This window comes from Triturus cristatus, chromosome 1_2, assembly GCF_964204655.1.
Source record: "Triturus cristatus chromosome 1_2, aTriCri1.1, whole genome shotgun sequence".
In the NCBI taxonomy this organism is placed as follows: domain Eukaryota; kingdom Metazoa; phylum Chordata; class Amphibia; order Caudata; family Salamandridae; genus Triturus; species Triturus cristatus.
Genome location: NC_140580.1, coordinates 890,503,650 through 890,525,773, shown reverse-complemented (window position 1 = coordinate 890,525,773; position 22,124 = coordinate 890,503,650). Strand labels below are relative to the sequence as shown.

The following is a 22,124-nucleotide window of genomic DNA, read 5'->3' as shown; positions in this document are numbered from 1 at the left end:
CCACAGATCAGCATCTGTTTCCATTTTGCGCTTTTGAGGAGTCTCTGTGACACAAATCTTTTCGGCATTGATGAATCGGTCTGATGTCCACTGTGGTAGTTTGGTTCCTATGGCTCTCCCAAATAGCAAGACGGCAGGACTCTCACCAGTTGTGGAGAGAGGCGCTGATCGATAGGCATGAAGGGCTTGATACATGGCTTGGTTTGGATAAATTCCCTCCATCGATGCTTGCTAAATTACCATCTTGAGGGTGCCCATAAATCGATCAACAACACCACTGGCCTGGGGCCAGAGAGGTGTATTCTTTTCATGCTTGACACTGAGTTGAACAAGAAACTCCCTGAATTCTTTGCTGTTGAAAGGCGGGCCATTATCAGATTTGAGAATAGCGGGGATGCCGCATGTTGCAAAGATGCCATCAAGCTGCTTGATGACTTTGTCAAGGGTTGTCAATGATAAGTCTTCCACCAACTGAAAACGAAAATATTCATCAATTTCCTAGAGGCCCAAAGAAATCAACTACAACTCTCTCCCAGGCATGTGCAGGAAGGTCAGACATGTCAGTGTCAATGGATCTTGTGTCACCGTGGGGGATAAACAGTTACTAAGGTAGCATGCTTTCAGCTCTTTCTCTACTCATTCATTTAGGCGAGGGAACCACACTCGGTCTCTTACGCCTCTTTTGATGGATACAATGCCAGGATGTCCTTCATGGGCTAGCTTAATGACTTGCCATCTCAGGCTCTCAGGTCTGATGATTCTCGAGCCTCTCAATATGATACTCTTTTGGGTGACGTATAGCTCATCCTGTAAGTTTTTTAATTTTTAAAATTCAACACCATCAGCAAAAGGCTAAATACTTTTCTTCCAAGATTGCTTTGTAATGAGGTCTTTGAGGATGAGCATGTATTTTTCTGTGTTGGTAGCAGCAATAATCTGTTAAATGGATAGAGATGCTGGTGTGCTGGATCTCACAATGAAGTTGAGATACTCTTCAGCCGCTTTGGATGCCGAACTGTGGCGAGGTAGTGGGACTCATGAAAAGAAATCTGCAGGGTTTGGTCTTCCCCTGGCTGGTGTACAATTGCATAATCGTACTCTTGCAGTCGCAACCCCCACCTCTTGATGCAAGGGGGCAGATTAGGTTTCAGGTTTCCAAAGATGGTGAGCAACACCTGGTGGTCTGTGATGATAGTGAAACATTTCCCATTTAAAATCACATGAAAATGTTTGCAGGTCCACACTACAGCTAGACTCTCCTTCGGCTGAGAGTAGGCACATTCTGTTTCTGACAGACTTCTACTGGCATAGGCCACAATGTGTCTCTGGACATTGAAATGGCCATTGTGCTGAGAAAGGATTGCCCCCAACACCCCCCCCCCCCCCCGCTCGCATCTACTGTGATCTCAGTAGGTAACTTAGGGTCAAAATAGGCCATTTCAGTTGCATTCTCAAGCGCATGTTTTATTACTTTGAAACTTTGTTCGCATTCAGAAGACCACTAGACAGGAACATTTTGCTGTGTTAAGTCTCTCAATGGAGCACTCACTGCAGCAAAGTTACGAATGTATCTTGATCGATGGCTGGACATTCCTAAGAAGGATCACAGCATGGTTACATCTTGTGGGGGCAAGTAGATGGCAATGCTTGCACTTTATCCAGGCCAGGAGTCAGTGCCCCATCAGAGAATATGTGCCCAAAGAATTTAAGTTTGGTTTTGTGAAAATCACACTTTGCTGCATTCAGAGTGAGACCACAATCAGCAAGTTATTGGCACACTTGTGTAAGAGCCTTGTCATGCTCCATTTGTGTTGTCCCAAATACCAGTATGTCATCACTGTAATTGAAAGTATGTGTAACAGGTTGAATTTCTTGACGCATAATTGTCTACGATGAAGGTTATGGGGCAGCCGTTCACCTTTAAAGTAATTTTAGGACAGTATCCAAATGAATTTTTTTGTTTCATTTGGTGATTCTTCTTTGACTTCTGATCTTCTTTGCGAGAAGCTAATCCTACTAATGCATGTTGTTCCGTAGTCAATATCATCAACGCGCATTCGTCTTCTTCGCTAGTGCTTGATAATGACGTTGAGGAACCTTTACTTGATGAACTTGATGATGATCGACTATGCTTGGTTCCTGCTTGTCGTAACTGATGTTGCAATGTGGCCATGTGGGCGTGGCGAGAATGTTTCTGGAACCTTCTGGCAAGCATTTTCTCTTCTCACTGTGATGCATTTGGTTTCTCTTTCACTTTTCAGACCGTTATGAAGTGTTTTTCTTTCCTGCAGTCTTTGCATATCTGTTCTATGGCTGAAAAACTTCCTTCATGGGGAAATGAAAACCCACATCGGAAATATAACTTTTCATCTGAGACATTGACTAGTGGGCATCTATTTTGTGCTTATGCTTGCTTTACATGATCAACACTGATTCACTACTCTTGTTCCTGCTTTCATATCAGCAGTTTGTTGATCAGCTTGTCCTTCTGCCCTCGAAGCCATTAGCAGTTTCTCTAAACTGAGTGTCTCTCTCAGCATGCGTCTTCTGAAGGAATCTGAAAGACTGCCATAAATGACTCTGAGACACATGGCTTCTTCATCATTAAAATCACAGAACTTACAGTGCTTGATAAGTGCATCAAGTCTCTCAACAAACTCATCCATTGTTTCGCCAGCCTGTTGTTACGCTTATTTGAAAAAGTACCTTTCATGGTCAACATTCGGCATCTTATTGAACTTAGCATTCAAAGCTTATTTATCTTTTGGTACGATATTGCATCAGTTTGCGAGACTTTCTTTAGCATATCTTTTACTCCATCACGGGCAAGGTTTTTCAAATATTTAATGATTTTCTTATCATCTTCTTCTTCTAGCGCATCTATGAAGTCATCGAACATTTCAATCCATGCAGCCCACCTGGCACGGATGTTCTGTTTCTTCGTTGTGTCAAACGGTGGTGGTGGCTTCAGGAATGAAGCCGCATCATACTTTGCACCTCCTTCCGTCACCAATGAGAGCACATGCTGCTCAGGCAGTGCTCTTTGAGGAAAGTAGTACCAGCAACCTCTCCAAGCAGAACCCCAGTGCCTTCGGCCTGGTTGCCTTGCCCGATTTTGAGGTCATATAGCACTTCACTCACTTGTGCCTGTAAGTAAGTTTCTGTTTTTGTACCTGGTCGGCAGGCATTTTGAATGTGCTCCTCTGCAGGGCCTTCTACTTCTTCAATGGCTGTGTATGGGCTGGAGCGGAGTTTTGACTCCACACACACCGACCGCAGACTGCTATGCATTGAATTGGGGTGCATGTGGCACGCACTTGCCTCTGTAAACTCCAGGGAGAGCAGCTTTGTTTCTTCAGGGCACGTATCCCACCCTCGTTGTCAGTTGCAATGTCTTCCTCAGCCCTGGAGCATACAAATGGACATGCCACACACAGAGTTCTGCAACAGACGTCTTTATTCCTCAGCATACCATCACATACTGTACACATTGCGTCATAGCTTTCATAACCATACCTTAACACCTCCCAGCAGACTACGTAATTTCTGTTTAGAGTACGCACAAAACCACGAGGAACCTGGCGTACATAGTACCAAAGACACTACAGTATCCATGTTTACAGCACGAAGTTACAATGACTCCTAATACATATACATTTCACAGTAGAAGTCATATTTACAAAATCCCACCTGTATCAGGCATTAGTCGTAGCATTTAATAATTGATTTATCATTTTAATATTTCTTGCTTACATTTGCAAGGTTGTAGATTGATGCAAACCCAACAATTAATTAATGACTGCAAATCAAGCTCTAATAAACAAATTAATATCACTAAATATTTTTCCCACAGGTTGATAAATCAATCCACCTCTGAACGCTCACTTAGAGAGTTGAACTTCAACCCACCAGCCATTAGGCAGTGCTTAGTAGGTGCAGGTGGTGGGTACCAGCACTAAGTTATGAGCAACATGACAGATTTTTCATCCACAGACTTTGAACCTGAGCAAGATAGAGAAAGGTCAGGGAAAGGAAGAAAGGGTGAGAAATATAAGGACACAGTGACAATGGGAGGAAGCAGGAATGGAAGAGTGAAATAAAGAGACAAGGAGTGTAGAGTGGTGGGGGGAAGACGTGAGTTGGGAATAAAACTTGTAAACCTTGATATTAGTCGACCCTGGTATTTGGCAGCACACGAAAAGGGCCTCTGTTCATCCCCCCCTTATTTTCTTTTTTTTACAAACTAAGCACTACGATTAGTATACCTTTAAAAGTTTGAGAAAGTAGTTGAAAGTTTGATGTTCCAGCACCATTTCCAATTATAAAAGGCCTTAAACTGACCAGTGCACAACTACGAATTATTTAGTAATTCTGCACTTTGAATATATTTGTAATGATACTATTAAAACTCTACCGCTCCAATTCACCCTCTATTACTGTATTCTTGGTCTTCACTGTTTTTTATGAAACGTTTCTAGGTGAAGAGCTCAATTTCACATTGGGCCGTGTCTGCGTTGTCTAAAACTGATAATTGAATAAAATTTGCCAGGCACCCTGTCCATAGCCCTGTCATTTGAGAAAATAGGTATTACTCCTAGGTTCATATTTCTATGGGTTTGTGATATAAACCATTTGGGGGCATATGTTCCTAGTCCACCCATCAATAGACCCACATGATTTGTAATCAGTTTTATAACATAACTGTCCATTTAACTACAAAGTTTCAGAAACAAAAACCTTTCGAAAGACAGCAAAGCATTGGCGGCAGTGGTGCAGCTTGTCATCCCATAAAAGAGATTGTAAACAACGTTTACCACGAAAAGTTTTCCCCGCAGGGAATTACAACGTGGTTGTTACAACAACCGCGTTATAACCACGCATACCATAACTCCGCAAGTCTGAACAACGACTTGCAGAGGGGGCAGAAGGTGTTGGATTTAAAATCCATCACCTTCCCTACTGTCCGCACAGACTGGAGTTGTTACGACTTGCGGGGTAATGGTATGCGTGGTTACAATGCGGTCGTTGTAACGACCACATTGTAATTTCCTGCGGGGGGAAAAAATGTGTTAAAAAGAGGTATATTCAAAAGATCTGCACCATAGCCAGCATCATTGCAAGCATCAGTCATGCACAGCACAAGTACAGCCCAGTAAGAACCAGTGCAAACCTCTCCCACACACAGTGACCTGGTACAGCATTTGGTGGCACGTGCTTCCATCACATCAAAAAGCTTCTGCTTTGGTCTTGGTTGCACAAGGAAAAACAGGGCACAGTGCATACACAAAGCCCAGGATTCAACCTGTGGCAGGTAAACCTGCTCAGATGGCCCACTCCCAATGCTTCCATGTCAGCATGACAGGGCACCGGAAGTTGCACAGATGCAATCGCATATTTGTGCATGCCCATCCTCACACGATGCACAATCTCCTGTTTGTGGACATCAAGCTACCACAGTTTGTGCTGGTGCTTAAAGAGGGGAGCTTCATAATAGGTTGCAGCCACAGTCCGTGCAGGTAACAGCGCTGGGGCGGTGGAGCCGGCTAATGGGGGATTTCGAGGGACGATGCAGAGGGAAAATGTATTATTTATTTATTTTCCCCTCTGCATTGGCCCTCGAAATCCCTCCTTACCAGACCCCACCGCTGTTACCTGCACTGATCGCAGCTGAGTTGCAAGCAGTAAAGCTTTTTCTTCCATTAGCATCACACCAGCCCAAGAATTAAAGTAAAATTACCATCACACATCATGACTACCCCTTACATCCCTGCTCTATACCTACAAATACAATTAAAAATACAAAAACATAAACAAAAACCAGCTGCAAATTGTTTCTGTTGCCTTCAAATTAGTGAAACAGAGCTCTCCACCTTCTCCATAATAAATGTATCCTAAATAGGAAAGTGATCTGCAATCCTCTGGTGCAGAAACTCATTTCCAACCAAGCAACACACTGTCTCAAATTTCTGCTTATTGCTTTGTCACACCACAAAGAGGTTTGAAGATACTGTGACAGGCCCACTAATTCCTCCCTCCAACTATGCATTTCGATATAGTTATGGAGAAAAGAAGGGGTTTTACTTGATCCATGGATAATGAGGTAATCAGCACCTGGATACCCTCACAGGGGGATAAGCCTCACTTTACAAATCCTGATTGATTGATTGATTGATTGCTTGATTGATTGATTGATTGATTGATTGATTGATTGATTGATTGATTGATTGATTGATTGATTGATTGATTGAACAAGGGAATGCTTGTAGATCTCAGTAGGCTGTTGGCTAAGTTTAGCAAAAAGAGCTTACAAAAGGGGTGGTGTAAAAGTTGGAGACATACTAGGTCTTTAAGTTTGGATGCACATTGGAAGCACCCCAGTTTGTCTAAAGAGGTCGAGGGGAGGGTGAAAATGCCACTGAATCAGGGCAGGACTGGCTGTAGCGGGCAACGGGCATTTGCCAGGGATGCTGGAAGGGTGGGGGCCAGTTTTGAAGTGGTGGGGGCGGCGGTTTTGTTACTGGGGACCAGTTTTTTAGCGATGCTGCAATATCGGCCCCCAGTAACAAAAGCAGCAGTGCTGGTTGCCGGCTTTGTTACGCAGCAGTGCTTCATGCTTGGCCCCAGAACCCATCCCCTACCCCCTACCTCTGTCTGGCGGTGTGGGCCGGTCTGACAAAATTGCCAGGGCTGCTTTGGATTCCCAGTCCGGCCCTGCACAGAATGTGCTTGATGGACTCAGGCACTGAGAGTTACTGAGGGATGGGCGAGAGAGATGGTGATGACGAGTCAAACAATGTGTGTAAGGATGATTCGCTTAGACACTTTGCCTGCAGAAAGCAGATGATGTGTCAGCCACCGCTGGACAAGCCTTTTATTCCATCGGGCATTTCTCCGTTGGGCTGGGGTCCTTGGAAGATGGTTTTGAAAGCCCAGGGCCACTCCTGGTGCCTGTGTCACTTTCCACTGGTCTCTTAGGTTAATTGCAGCAGGCACAGGGAGGCTTTAAGAGAGAGAAGAAGAGATGCAGGAGGAATGCAGAGACAGTGCAGGAGGTTGACAAGAGAGAGAGAGGTGAGAAGGGGGAGAGAGAATGGATGGATGGGTGGATGGATGGATGGAAAGAGAGAGCTTGTGCGAACTGACAAACGGGGTCTAGATGGTTTGGGCAATTTTGCCAGGACTGCTTTTGGTTCCCCAGTCTTGCCTTGATATCCGAATAAAAATCCATGCCAAAACTGGACAATTACATGAAGTGGTTGGCACAGAAAGACTGATCGCCAGCATGTTGTTCCCCTTTCCAAAAGGTAAACTAGCACTGACCCAGTGCACTTGTGATATACTGTGCAATATCAGTAAATCCACATCAGATCTTACCATGCCATACTTACCGGGCTATGTGTAATGAGGGTATTAATGTTGTGCAGTGGAAAACAACGCAGAAGCGTTTTATAGCTGTACTTTGCTCTACTGAACTGCATCGATTTGCCTTTTTTTTCTCCCCTTTTCTGTGCCTGAACCATTCTCAGGCCTCAATTACAAGGTAGGAGTAAATATGTGCCAAGGATCCAGCTGTCTGGCATTTCCATTCTGACCACATTTCTACACGTACATACTCCTATTTTGACTCAAACCCCAGAGGATGGTGATTAACTGTTCAGATCTGCTTGTTCTAGCGAAATTTTACTCAGAATTCCGAATTCCATGTGGTTTAACATTTACCTTTCCACAGCTCTTAATTCCATCCCCTGCACATAAAAATTGCACAACCCGCTTGTAATTAATGCATGTGAAAGTTGCAGCTGGCTACATGTGCATGTTTCGAGTTTAGGGGGTTCTGAAAGGTCAGTGTTTGCCAAAGCTTCTATCGCATGGTTGACAGTGACTGCAGTGAACTTCTTAAATTTTCCTGTTCTCATTTTTTTTCAGAGGTAATCCGGGCACAGAGGCTCAAAGCACTGGATGTCACCCCGAGAAGCTTCCGCCTGACGTGGCCAAGGCTGCTATCCGTCAGTACCGGGTATTACGTGGTGGAGTATGCACCCCTGGCAGAGCCCCACCGGAAGCTGAGAATGAACGTGGCTGGAGACCAGACCGAGGTGCTGGTGAGAGGACTGGCGCCAGGCACTACCTATAACGTCACACTCATCCCAGAGTCCAACGAGCAGTTCGTCCACCATCAAAACATAAAGGTCACCACCTTGAAAGGTAATCAACTAATGATGCCGCAGTGTCTTATCAGATCAAGGTAATACCGCAAGACACATGGATCCCACTGGTGAAACAGGAAGGACCCCAGGAAGAGACTGTTGTCAGTGTTTATCTGCTCTCTGATGTCCTTGGTGACTTGAAAACTCCATAATCAGCTTAGAGCTGCTTCACTGCACATTTTTTGTTTGAGGCTGAGAAGGTTTAATTTCTTCAAGCCCAATTCAATTGAGGGAGCAGATCATTAGGGATAACATTTAGCTCACATTTTGGGGGGCTCAAAGTTGATAAAAACATTTACAAATTTACAAGTTTAATGGGGAGTATGATAGAGAAATGGGGAATAATCAGAGGAAATAACTTCCTATCCTATTTAGGATTGTAAAAAGCAGGTAGGAAGAGGAAGTTAGGTTAAATAACATTGACCTCCCAAGCCCAGCTGACTGTTTCGCCTTTGGTGATTGTTGGAGAGATTTGGCACGCCATTGCTGGAGGAAGCCTGGGTATCTGCACAGGCATGACCTTCCACCATCGCTAAGGCGTGCTGGGCCAAGTCTGATTTGCTTGTGACTGGTGTCTGTTCAGAAGGCAACAAAGTATGGTCTGGGAGGTGACCTAAGTTATTGCCAATGGCTGAGATTAATTCAGGCATTCCATCCATCAATTTTTAGATCCGGTGTTACTCAAGGCTTTTTAATTTTACTAACATTATTTGTATGGAACACTTACTTACAGGGGATTACAGCCACCCCCTACATCCATTGGTCTGTTACTGTGTCAATCATGTTTTACCCACTACAAATAGCATGGAGCACTGGGTCAGCCCACTTCAGCCATTGGCTCGCTTCACTGTGAGTGATGACATCCTGCCCTTTCACAAGGAGCACATCCACACAAAGACGCTCGCTTAAGTTTCAGAGACTATTATGACAATGTGTGATTTTGAGATAAAAACATTATTTTTACTTTCATCCAATGTTTTTTTTATATAGTGAAGAGGGCCCATCAGCTTCCCCAAACAATAAAGTTATGCAAATTCCATGACTAAATAAAACAAGCACAGACAAAGCCAAAAGGTTACTGGCTAATGCCAGAATTATTGGCTTTGTCAATGCTCGTGTTTTCTCGAAGCGAAACACTCTAAGCAGGATGGCTATGCCCAGACATAGGTATCTTGCTCACTGTGAGGTTCAACTCAAGCTCCTCCTCACTGATGAGGTCAAATAGGCCACACCCAGTCTTAGGTTGCTTGCGTTCCTGTCTGGAGGTGACTTGGTTTGGCAGTTCGGAGTGAACTGTAGCAGAACAAGACTTAGTCTGCTTTTTATATGGCTAGACTCTGTTTAGTGCCTTGGTGGGAAAAATAAAAATGGCTGGAATGCAGCATGAGCAATTACCCGTGGCTAACGTTGATTAGAACATTTTATCCATCTTTTTTTGTATTACTAGATGAAAAATAATGGATGTGCCTGTGCCTAGCTTTAGCCCTCATGGTCACTGCTTCATTGGACTCAAGGTGCGCCTCAGTAATGAGGCCCCATAGGAGAAACAGGTTTGGATTTTTGCTCGTGCTCCCATCGGGAGTAGACCTGGTCTGGAAGTTTTTGAAGAAGTGTTCTTACTAAATCATGGTCAGATCTGGTTTGCATAGTCAGCGCTAGAGCCTCTACTTTTCATGTAACAAACTCAAAAGTACCTCCTAAAACATAGAACACAAAATCTTTTTTCACCTACTTACTTTCTAGCGTAAAACCTGTTTTATGCTGCACAATCACTTGAAAGTAACGCAAAGCAGCGCTATGCGCTGCTTTGCATTACTTAGCGCCAATTGGGCATACCATGGGTGGGGCATGGGCGTTCCCATGCAACCACCCAAGGCTTTTGACACTAAGCCCTATTTACTTAAAAAGAAGACAAGGTTAAGCATCAGAAAATAGCGCCCATTTCAGATAGGCACTATGAAGGAGCACTGCACTGTACAGCACACATACAAAGTGGGAAAAGGTTTAAAGTGAGTCTAAGAATAGTATTTTGTAATGGAAGGGTATCATTCCAGTACAAAACCTATGCTAGACTCATAGAGACACCCTTGCAATACGATGCAAAGGTGCATCCGTAGTGCACAGTCACGCAGGGAGAGAGGAGGAGAGTTCCATATTTCTGTAAATATGGTGCTCTCCTGCTCTCTCCTTCTCACGCAGCGCAGTGCAGCATTTACGGCCGCGGCAGTGCGCTGCGTGACAAACTAGTAAATCTGGCCCGTAGTGTCAACAACTACACTGTTGGTGCTTAAAAAAAAGATAAAACAGCAGGATTGCATATGAACAGATAGACTTGCTGTTTTTTTCGATCTATTATGCAAAAACTCGAAAGTATCCAATAGATCTTCAAAACTGGGTTCGCAGGCCCTGGAAATGGAGCATCATTTTTTTATATTTTTTTCAAAATACTTTATTGATTTTCACAAGGTCAGACAGAAAGCCTGTAACAGGGTTAGCATGAGATATCTAAGGCAAAGTTATACATATATTGTCAAAAAGTGAGGGTAATGCGCCTATATGAGTAACATGAGACTAACCCAAGTGATCAATAGAAAAAGAAGAAAATAGAGACAAAAGAAGGGAAAAAAAGGAAAGAAAAAAGAAGAGAAGGGAAGGGAAGGAAGAGCAATGGCTAGTCAGGCTGTATCAATCACTTCCAACATTCTATGCATATGTTGGCACTAGAGCAACCCGATATTGACAGTCCTAACATACAGCAGCAGCCTAGTACAGGCAACAGTGGTTATTACACTTAAGTACAAATATTCAAATGAACATCTGTAAAGGCACAGGATCTGAGTCAATGGTATACATTTAGTTCATGGAGGATCATAAGAGTCTAGATATGTGCCCAAAGAGTTCCACATCATCCTGGATGAAGGTTTCCAGGGAGAGTTTTGTAATGCTATGTTGTCTGCCCCTCTGAGATGGATGATCGTTTATCCAGCTCTTATAAGATGTCTTACTTGTGTCCTTCCAGTTGGCAAGAACCATTTTCACCGCAGATGTTAGTAACAGGTCAAGTAGATCCTTGTCAGAATCAGTTCTCAAGTTTGTGCTCATAAAGGCCATGGGTAGGTTGAAGGATTCTTTGACCATAGTACACCTAAACAAACCAGTTAAAAAGGCAAAAATGTTATCCCAAAACGATTTAAGTAGTGAACGTTGAAAGATAAGATGGGCTAAGTCGCCCGTTTCTTGGTTACAGTTCCAACATGTTGCGTCCTTTCGTAGTCCTAATGAGGATAATCGGGCAGGGGTCCAAAATGCCTTGTGTAGTAGCCAGTATTTGGTTTGGGAGAGGACAGGGGAGATCTTCTTACGTGAGACAGAGCTCCTTAGTGTGGACCATTCGGTGATCGACAGTCGCAGTAAATGCTGCACTCGCAGACTGGCCACAACTACCACACACTTCAACCTCTGTTACACAGTCTGCACATTTTAACCAAAATACACTGTATTCTTTACTCAAAGGGATCAGCTGTAGGAAGAACTCTAGTCTACATGTGGAAAGAAATGCATGTTTATGTTTCCCAAATGAATAAAACGGCCCTAGCGTTGTCTAGCACCCGCTAGTTTGGGAAGTGCTTTTGTGCTTTGTTTTCAACAGGAAACAAAAAACCTACATATTTAACTCAGTTTTGAGCACACCGGAAGAAGTCATTTTCTGCCATGAAAATGTTTTGCCGCAATTTTCATAAGAATGTATGTCTATGCGGCCACTTTCTCAGAGTAGTGGTAATCGGGGGGCACTCAGGTTTGAAAAGAACCCCGAGTATTTGACACCTTGTGTTAAGTCGGGAGCCGTGAATTTCAAAGCGCCCCCTACTGACACATTTGCTCAGTAAACATGTTGTTTGCATCCTGTTGAGGGCAGCATTGCACCACCGTGTTTGTTGTGGGATATAAGGAGAACGCTGTCACCGTGGGGCTCATGTTCTTTGATGCAAAAACTAGTCTTCATTGTCAGGTAACATTTTGAATAATACTAGATGAATGCCTGTCATTTTCTTGCCTAAGCATCGTCTGAATTTTCAAGAGCACAGAGATCACGGTTTTTATTAATACATATGTGTTACATTGTCTTAATAGATATAGAATAATTCCACAGAAAGTGAGGCATAAATTGCTTTTAATCTGGTAAACCCCACAAAATCTGACATACGCCACAGAATTCAGCCAATCCAATTCCACTGTGGCATATCTCCAAGTGGCATTAGTTAAAACCCTTTGAGTGATTAACTTCTAGCCACAGCCTAACAATTTCCTGCTATATTTTTTGTAATCCTAAATCGTCTGTGCTAGTTTTAGATTCAATGCTCTCAATGCTTTTTAATTTCCCCTTTAAATGTAATGGTCCAGAAACCTAGATGCATGTGCCCCCCACCAGGCTTCTTTTTCTTAAGCCTACGTTGATCTGTCTCAGTCATTCTTCATCTGCTGGACTCCTCAGCCTTTTCATTGTTGTAAGCCACCTGCTTACTAAGGTATTACAGTCAGGGGCTCTCACTGCTACTCACCAAGCAGGACCACAAGTGTTGGTGAGTTAACAACAGCCCAGGTGACACATCCCTATCTGGGAGCTGAGGGAGAGCCATGGCGTATGCTACTACTATCGTGATGGATCTGTGATTCGTTAACAGGAAGCGCTGAGGGTCTTGGCGCATTCGTCCACTTACACCCTGGATAGAAAACGGGATGGACAGTTGTTGGATAAAAATGAGTGCTACGAAGTCAGACAAGTTGGAGCAGTGGGCTATACACACGCCAAGTTACCAAAAGAAAGCAAGTGTTGGGCACCATGAACTGTAGCCGGCAACACTGTTCGCTCCATATGAAAATGTTGAGAAGATGGCTCTTCTGGAGGGCCGAAGTCACCAGAGGTTGCCAGTGGCCAAAAGCGTGCTCTTACAAGTCACTGTGTTGTTTTCTATTTTTTTATAGAGGTGATCTGGGGAGAGAAGCTGAAAGCACTGGACATCAACGCGACCAGTTTTCGACTGACGTGGCCGCAGCTGTTGTCAATTGATACAGGGTACTACGTGGTGGAATACACAACCATGGCAGATCCCCAGAAGAAGCTGAGAGTGAAGGTGGCTGGGGACCAGACCGGAGTGGTGTTGAAGGACCTGGTACCAGGCACCAGATACAATGTCACACTCATCCTCGATTCCAATCAGCTGTATGCCCGCCCTCAAACTATCCAGGTCTCTACCTTGAAAGGTGATCACCCAACTCTTCCATGGGTCCCGTCTTACCAAAAATATAAGGTGAAATGCATGGGCCACAGAAAGCCCAAGAAACACTCCAGAAAGGGCTATGTTTCAGTTTGTGTCTGTTATCTTATACTTGTGACTTACAAAACTCTATAATTAGGAAACAGCTATTTTACAATTTGTATGAAAAACTATAAATTTGTGTTTGAAAGTAGGTGAACGTGTCTGTTCCCACAAAACCACTTTATTTCAAGTCTAGCCTTTACGTAGTGATGGTATTTAGTTAGCCCTTTGAAGGTGTAGTCAAGGTACCCATTTCTAAGGTTCGGGGGCGGTGGAGAGAGTGGGAAGTAATTTTCTGCCTTGTTTGTGAGCAAAGACAACCATGAAATACAGAGCAAATGAGAATATTTTTGCAGCGGTAGAAACGGTGATGTTACTGCCCCCCTCCTCACATGGGTGGGCACAGACAGTCCATTGTAGTCATCGAATGTACCTCTTACGTCTGCCTCTTGTGCCACTGCCTACTTGGGTCTTATTCAGGGAGATGATGCAAGCACAGTACTGTGCAGCCCTGTTGGGCACTTCCAGCAGGGTATGCCCAAAAAAAGCCTGCCATGAGAGGAGATTCAAACAAATAGTTAATGACAAATACACCCAAGAAGTAGAAAGCACTTGTGTGTTTTTGTCATTAAATATTTGTTTGTGTTATAGTACGTCACCTTCACGAGAACTGTGTATTCATAGCCCACCTCCAGCAACACCCTTCACACAACAGTGCAATGGATAAGTGGTGGCGTAGGGTATAGATGGTGAAGGTTTAGTGGATGGCACGTGTGGTATTGTAATCTGAAAGAGACACATTACTGATAGATTCCTTACCTAAGAATATCCCCAGGCATCAGACTGGATCCGGAAAGTTTTTTTGTTAGCAGTACCTATGCACGTTAGTATGTGGCGTCGTGCAGCTTCGCATCCGATGCTGGCGTCGTATGCGCCGAGATGACGTCACGGAGACTTCTTAGACGCTACCCATGCGCGCTGATGTCAGTTCTTCCTTTTTCCGTGCCAGCAAGCGCAGATCCGGTTAGGGCACGTCTGCCACTAAGGATGTGGCTTAACGGCTTGAGTTGCCGACTTTAAAGCTGGGCAGCCAGGTTCGAGTCTGGCAAGAGGCTTAAACATCCTGTGATTCTTGGCAAATCACTTAATCTCCCCGTGCCTAAAAAAAATGAATGTGTCTGTCTGTAATGCAACTGGTGCTCATGCAAAGCGCTCTGATACCTTCGGGTCGAGGCTGTGCCATAAACCTCTGCAAAAAATGTATTAGCCAGACCTCCACCAATTACCTTAAGGTTAGAGTGCATTAGTGTTTTCATTACTTTAATTGTATGCTTAGGATATTTTTCTTAGCTTATCAATAAAGTGTGTATGAACGAATTCCAGGAGAACCATTGTTTTGAGTATACACTGAACTATCAAAGCATAGGGTTGTGAGCACCACTTTACTCAGGAGTCTCACAAAAGAAAACCACTAAGTAATTTGTACCGAAGAAAAAGAGGTGCGGATGCATGAGCTGCTATTATCTTAACAGATGTTTGTGTGTGTATGTGTGTATGCGTGTGTGTGTGTGTGCGTGTGTGTGTGTGTACAACTCAAGTGAGAAGTAGGAAAACTGAAAACCAGATGATTCTGGCAGTGGCAGCACGCTTTACTCCATCTATAGGTGCACTTCCTAAAGTCCGACATCAAGAGAGCTTCTCTAGGAGAGAGGACAGTCGCTAAAAATATTTTCATAAATGTATTTGTTGACTTTTTCAGAGGTGATCTGGACAGAGGATCTGAAAGTCCTGGATGTCACCCCCAGTAGTTTCCGGCTGACATGGCCACGGCTGCTGTCCATCAATACTGGACATTACGTGGTGGAATATGCACCCGTATCCCAGCCTCATCGAACGGTGAGAATGAACGTTCCAGGGGACCAGACCGGAGTGGTGGTAAAAGACCTTGCACCAGGCACTAGATACAAAGTCACCGTCACCCCGGAGTCCAGGGACCAGTACATCCAACCTCAAACTGTGCAGGTCACCACCTTGAAAGGTAACCATCCAGTACATCTGCAGTGTCCAATCAGATCAAAGTTAGATTGTAAAAGGAATGGATCAGTAAAGGGGAACATTTCTATCCCCCAAAAAGAGATTTTTGTCAGTCTTTTGTCTGCTTCTAGTTATCCTTTGTGGATTCCAAACCTTCATAATTAGAATGCACCTACTTCACAGCAAGTATGAAGGAAGAGCTGTACTTCTTATGCATGAAAATGATAGGGGTTTAATTCCCACATAGAGAGGCATGACCACTCAAATTCTAGAGGCAGTTTGTGGCCCAGGAGTGGCATTTATTTGGTACTTTTGATTTAAAAAAACATGTTTACACACTTTTGAGGTGGAGGAACCAGAGATGAGCAGGGGTCATTATTTACTGCCTTTTTTAGGAGAGGCTTTCTTCTTCTTTTGAGCGATAAAGAAAATATTCTTAACAAATTCATTCTAAAATAAAAACTTTCCCAGTTAAGTTCCAATAAAATAACCAAGAGGAAAAAAACATATTTTTTCTTTTTTTCTCTCCAATTCTCCCACACTTCTAACTTCTACCCCTGTTCCTCACAAATCCCACTCTTTCCTTCCTTTCCTTTCTCTTTGGTCTTCCTTGTTTTTTCACCCGTCTCACCTTCCTTTTTCTTTCTTTGTGGCAACGTTCCAAACTGATTCAGTTTCTTTAATGTTAAAATGTGTTCCAATAGTACTGAATTAGTTTATTAAACTTCTTGACGTATTCTGTTGCCACGGATGACTTCCAATGTTGGGCTATTAATTATACTATACGGTAATTGGATTTATATATATCGCTTAATACCCAACAAGGCATTGCAGTGCTTTACAGTGAGTAACACGCTTCCCCACATAACCCAAAACTAGTGGTTAATCTAGTGGTTATTGATTGTTGTTGATTATTGTTAGTATTGGTTATGTGCTCCCAAGAAACCCCTTCCACGTGCTTGCTCCAGTTTCTTTGTGGTAGACTAAATTACTAGGAGTTAGTTATGATCATTAGTGGGGCTGTATGAGTTCTTGCAAATGGTTGGTTATGTCCAAGTGGCCAACATTCCTCTCAAAAACACCTCTTGGTGGCCTGGCTCGGGATTCCGTATTGGTGGAGGTAAACCGAGCAATGACATTCCTACAGCTGGATCTGCATTTATCTTTCCTAAAGTTCCTAGCCACATGACAATTGCTTTCCAATAGCACTGAGGGCAGGCCCAACACATAAGTGCCCAGTCTCCTCTGTTCCAAATCCTGTTTTAAATGTCCTGGACAATGTTCGCCTATTAGTGGATTGGTCCTCTTCAGTATCTCTGGTGTATAGTATAGTTGTCACATTGAATAATTTTGCATTTGTCACAGATTTGAACGGCTAAGAGAATGCATCATTTTATTCGAACTTGTGCATTTATGGCCACCCAGTGACTGGATTAATCTCATATTCGACACGATTGGCCATCAGGCCATATTCTCCCGCGCCTCTCAACTTCATGAATTCACTCATGTTAAATCCATGAAAATCTGACAAGACATCTCCATTCAACAACTGCCTGAAGGGCTCAGATTTGTCGCACCCTCAAACATGACAATTTCGATTTGGTGCTCACCTACATGCATAGGCGGCTACAGTGCAGGTTTATCTTGGGTACAACGATACAAGAGTGCAGTACAGCCAGAAATAGAGCAAGCGTCTTTTAGACTCAGAGCTAGTACATCAAAGGCGGCAGTGTAAGCTTTACTTACATACAGTAGTTACATTACAGTCAGCAGTAAAGCAAGCTTCTCTCACACACAGAAGATAGAACTGCTTTATGATTGACAGCAGCCATGCAGTCTTTGCTGACATACAGTAGTTACAGTAGAGCCAGGAGCAGATCAAGCTTCTCTGTGGCGTGGTGCAGTCATAGCCCATTACGCAGCAGTTCAATGCTTCCGCATACAAAGCACAAGCTTGCACACTGAACATGAACAGCAGAGGCTGTACAGGCTTGTCTCGCACAGAGAAGAAGTACAACAGGCTTCATGATTTTATGCCCAATTTGAAAATTACTTGAACTCCATCTCTGGCATTGCACCTTTTGTGCACTGTGCTTAGTCATCTGTGGTCTCTCAGCATCAAAAGCTTTCCCACCTAGTCCCAGTATCCATGTGCGCATGTAAGATGCACTGGCATAACAAAACTTGAGGGGGCCTCCCTGCAAGGCATGTGGAGGGGTCCCCTCCGGGCTCAATCAGGAGCTCTGCAGCCAGAGTGCTGTGCTGAGGGGGCCCCCTGGAGCTCGGGCCCCCCACGCTGCGGGGGCCTGTGTTACGCCCCTGGTAAGAAGATGGAGTGGTTCTGCACAATTCATATAGTGGGATGAGAAGAGGACACACGGTAATCTCATGACTGCATCTTCTTAACGTCACTCACATCAGTACGACACCAGTCTGAAAACTTGCAGGACTAAACTAAATAGAATGGAACTAACGCACACCTTAGCCATTCATCTACTCCCTTTTCTGTTTTATTCACTAATATTTCTCTCACTTCCTCAGTGGGGCTGCCATCAACCTTTATTCTAAAAAAGAATGAAGAAGAAATCGGACTATGCATAGAACTCGGACACTTAAAAGCCTAAACAATGCATTTTTTAGTTTGTCTCTCATTTAAGACTTGATAAAGTTCATCAGACTTAATGATAAACCAAATATGGGTAGAAGATGTACAAAGATTTCTGAGTTTCTGCAATTCCTACCAGAGGTTTGTGAATGTCTCGTATAGCAGCACTAGTAATCCCAGCTGTGGAAGAAGGATGTAAAATGTAACTGCTCCACTTGCTCACAAAGAACCTTTGATTTGCTGAAAATTGAATTCACTACAAAGATTTTTTTGTTTTGGTACTTCCTGATTCGAACTATTTGATGCAGGAAGACTCTTCCATTTTAGCTGTAAGAACAGTTCTATAATAGCAACAAGATAATCCAGAGTTAATGTAATATCAAAAAGATGATCCCGATTATTGTATGCATTGGCATTACACTCCAGACAATTGACTTCAACAGAAGTAAATTACACAATTTACAAAGAAGATTTTTTAGTCACAAAAGGGGCCTTTTACTACCTGGGAAAGCTGCTAGAAGGAGGGATTACATACAAATGATATGTACAATGCACACTATCTTTAAGGTACTCCGACTGTAGGTTGTATTCATTAGTGACAAAACAGGCAGGGGAAGCTATCTGTTGGTTCTGATGTTGCACTTTAATGTGAATGTCAATAGAGCAGGTCGTATCCACTGGTCCAAGTTTATGTGCCAAAAAAACACAGGTATTTTTCTATCAAGTACTTCGGAATCTGTGGCAGAGAGGCGAAGAGCGCACATACCTCTTTCTTAACAAACCTTTGTACGTAACTGTGATGGATGGACTCTGTTTTACAAAAAAGCACTTAAGTAAAACAGGGCCAGCAGCTAGAATTGCCAAGGAGGTGACATGACTTGCCTGCCTTGGGATGCCGACGAGACACCAATACATATTGGTGCCTTAATGGGTTTGGTTGGTGGTATGAATGAATGATGTCATAGAATACTTGGTGCACTGTACACTATACACTATGTAACTTAACCAAAGGTGTTGCAAGAACCAGTTCCTATACCACCCAAATCATAACATGTGGTACTGCAGCTTGCATCACAGATTTAGGGCCCTATTATGATGTCGGTTGGAGTCGCCTCTGACCGACACCGCTTGGTGTGGAAACCGACCGTAGGTCAGCAATTCCAAACACCGTATCGCAATTCCCCTTTCTGTATGGGAGCTTGTGGAGCAGGCCGAAACTGCCTGCAGCACCAGCTCCCTTAGAAAAAATTGGAGTTTGTGTAAATCCTGCACCGTGTAGCAGGCACCTCACAGTGCTTCCCTTATGCCTCTGCCTCAGATTTACCATTTCTCATAAATCAGGGGCAGTGTCAAAAAGCCATGGATGTTGCTGGGAACACCCCCAGCAACGCCCATTGCATGCCCCTATAACGTAGAAAACTGCGTTAAAGGTAACGATATTTACGAAGCAGTATTAAGCCAAAGGGGCTTAGTGCTGCCTCGTAAATATGGAGCAGGCTCCTGCGCCACAGAACATCACAAAAAGTGACATGGTGGCGCAAGGGGCCTCATAAATGAGGCCCATACATTTTAGTAGAAACTTGTTTGAGGGTTGGGAGAGGTCCTCTGGACTATTGCCTACTCCACAGCAAACCTTAACAAAAGTCACAAAGGGGAAAGGGTCACAATTCTAACTTAGGAATCAGTCACTCTTCAATGTTTTTTCACCGTATTACAGTTGCTAAACATTGATACATTGCTTACCGAATCAGCATTTGGAAGGGACGCCTATAACATTCCCTTTTTTAATAGCTATTCAGCAATGGGTCAGAATACAATTTTTGGAACTTGTAAAAGTTAGAGAAAGCATTTTTTTGGCTGCAAACTATGAACTGGAGCATTTCTGCCAGTAAAAATGCTGTGCACATCTGGTCCTTCGCTCCTGGATGTTGGATTCCACATTTGAGCATTGGACTTAATCCCTTTTTAGTTAATTTCTTTCACCACTTTTGAATAGTTTATTAGAACCTCATTGACTGATACAAACAAGATGCTGACCTTCACCAGAAAATAAATATCAGTAACCAAAACTTAAAAAATAATAACTTTGTCCCAAAAAGATCTGAAGATCTGTGGAACTTTGTATTTTGACATCTAGTGAGAGGACACCCATGTTAACTTCATAACTCCTTATTTAAATATGGTAACCACAGGTTCATGGACACTAGGGACCTGATTATGATGTCGGTCAGGACAGCTCTGCGGTTTCAGAACCGACCGACCTTGGGTCAGTGGTCTGAAACCGCAACTACGATGCGACCGCACATGGTGCGGTCGCATACTCCAGTTTCCTCTAAGGGAGCTTGTGCAGCGGTCAGAAACCGACTGGAGCAAAAGCTCCCATAGAGAAATGTGAGTTACTTTAAATCACTGCACTGTGTGCAGGTATTTTATGGTGCCCCCCGGTTTAAACTCCATCCGCCTTCTTTGAAATAAGGCCGTCGGATTTCAAACAATGGATGTCGGTTGGAAAGCCTCCAACCAGCGGCGACTTTCTATCCGTCATCCAAATGAGGCCCTGAGGGCCTTGTTTAAAGCTTTGCAGATGCAGAACATCCCGCAGAAGCAGCGAATGTCTCATCTATTCATAGAGGTCCTCTATACTCTAAATAGCGGTAGGCAGTAACTTCTTCTGTTTTTGGCAGATGTGCCATCACTGTATTGGTCTCCTTGTAATTTAGGTGTTGTTGCTGCTCATAGAATTGTATTTTTTTTCCATGATTTTTTCCATATCACATTAATTTGGACACTTCGGCAGGGTGTGAATCGCTTATAGGGCCCAATGGGCTGGTCGGGCAGATCAGTGCGGTAGCCATTTGTATGGCCATTTGTGGGCCTGTTTTATGGTCTGCTGGGTCGGTTTTTGCTGCTGGTTTCCCTGATATTAAAACAAACTTTGCCTGCAGCAAATCAAATCCATGCAGTTTTCCAGACCTTGCAAAATACCTCCACACCGTGCCTTTACAGGTTCAAAGCAGTCCCAATTTGCACATATTGGCAATTATTTTCCCTATGTGGTTAGCTAAAGGGGGGTCTCTTAAGTTTTGGTGTCCGGTTCTATTTTCTGTCACAGGTCAACCCTGCACTTTGGGGGTTTTTGCATGTAGAACGTCTGATCTGTCAATAACACTTCAATCAAGACACTTTTTTCACAACATCAAGTTAGCTGAAGAATATTTCGTGACAAATGACTTTTACTGACTATTGTTCAATCCAGGATCAATAAACAAATATCTTAGACTAATTGAATAAGTGCATTTTGCTGTTGATTACTTCTTCATGGATGCTGTTTAAAGTCAGACGTTTCCTCAATTAAATCCAAACTGGACCTCTTTTTCTGGTATATTTTTGGATATGGGATAGGAGTGTACACTTGCTTCCTATTTACTTAAAAATCACTGTTCATGAGGTATCAACCTACAATGAGTAACAAACCTCAGGGCAAAGGGCAAGCCTTGCACCTTAACCAGCTTGGGAACAACCGCGCTCCACCCATGTATTGCCTTGCATGGCTTGATAAATCAAACTAAGGAGTCGCATCACTCTTATGCCACACATGCATGGCGCAAGGGCAACGTAACTCCTGCATAAATATGCCCATAAGTATTTAAGATTCAGATGCCTTTCATACTTCTGCTCTCTAGTGACTAGTTATTAAAGTGTAGCTTAGTAAAATGTAAACAGTTGTAGGTTGGGTATTGACAATGGCATGGCCAAAGCATGGGGAAGATGTGTTCAAGTGATTCAGAACTCGCAAAGCCTGTGATTTGCTAAATCACAGGGCTTACAAAGGCTAAATGGCTTTTTGGAATGTATTAAACCCATTCTGTGATTCAGTAGAAAGGCATAACAAATCCCTATTTGAATGGGTGTGTTTAGTGTGTCGCTTCCAAATAACGATTTGTTATGGTATGCATCAAT

General features: G+C 43.4%; 1 protein-coding gene across 2 annotated transcripts in view; it reads left to right on the top strand.

The window, feature by feature from the left end:
• Positions 1–22,124, top strand: part of LOC146868234 (collagen alpha-1(XII) chain-like) — a 324,949-nt gene that overhangs the window by 201,121 nt on the left and 101,704 nt on the right. The window contains exons 3-5 of one of the 2 annotated variants that reach the window (XM_085609539.1): positions 7,927–8,205; positions 13,191–13,469; positions 15,285–15,563. In XM_085609539.1, coding sequence (XP_085465665.1) covers positions 7,927–8,205; positions 13,191–13,469; positions 15,285–15,563 — 837 coding nt within the window. The remainder of the gene's footprint in view (positions 1–7,926; positions 8,206–13,190; positions 13,470–15,284; positions 15,564–22,124) is intronic. The other variant, XM_085609543.1, reaches the window with a different exon arrangement.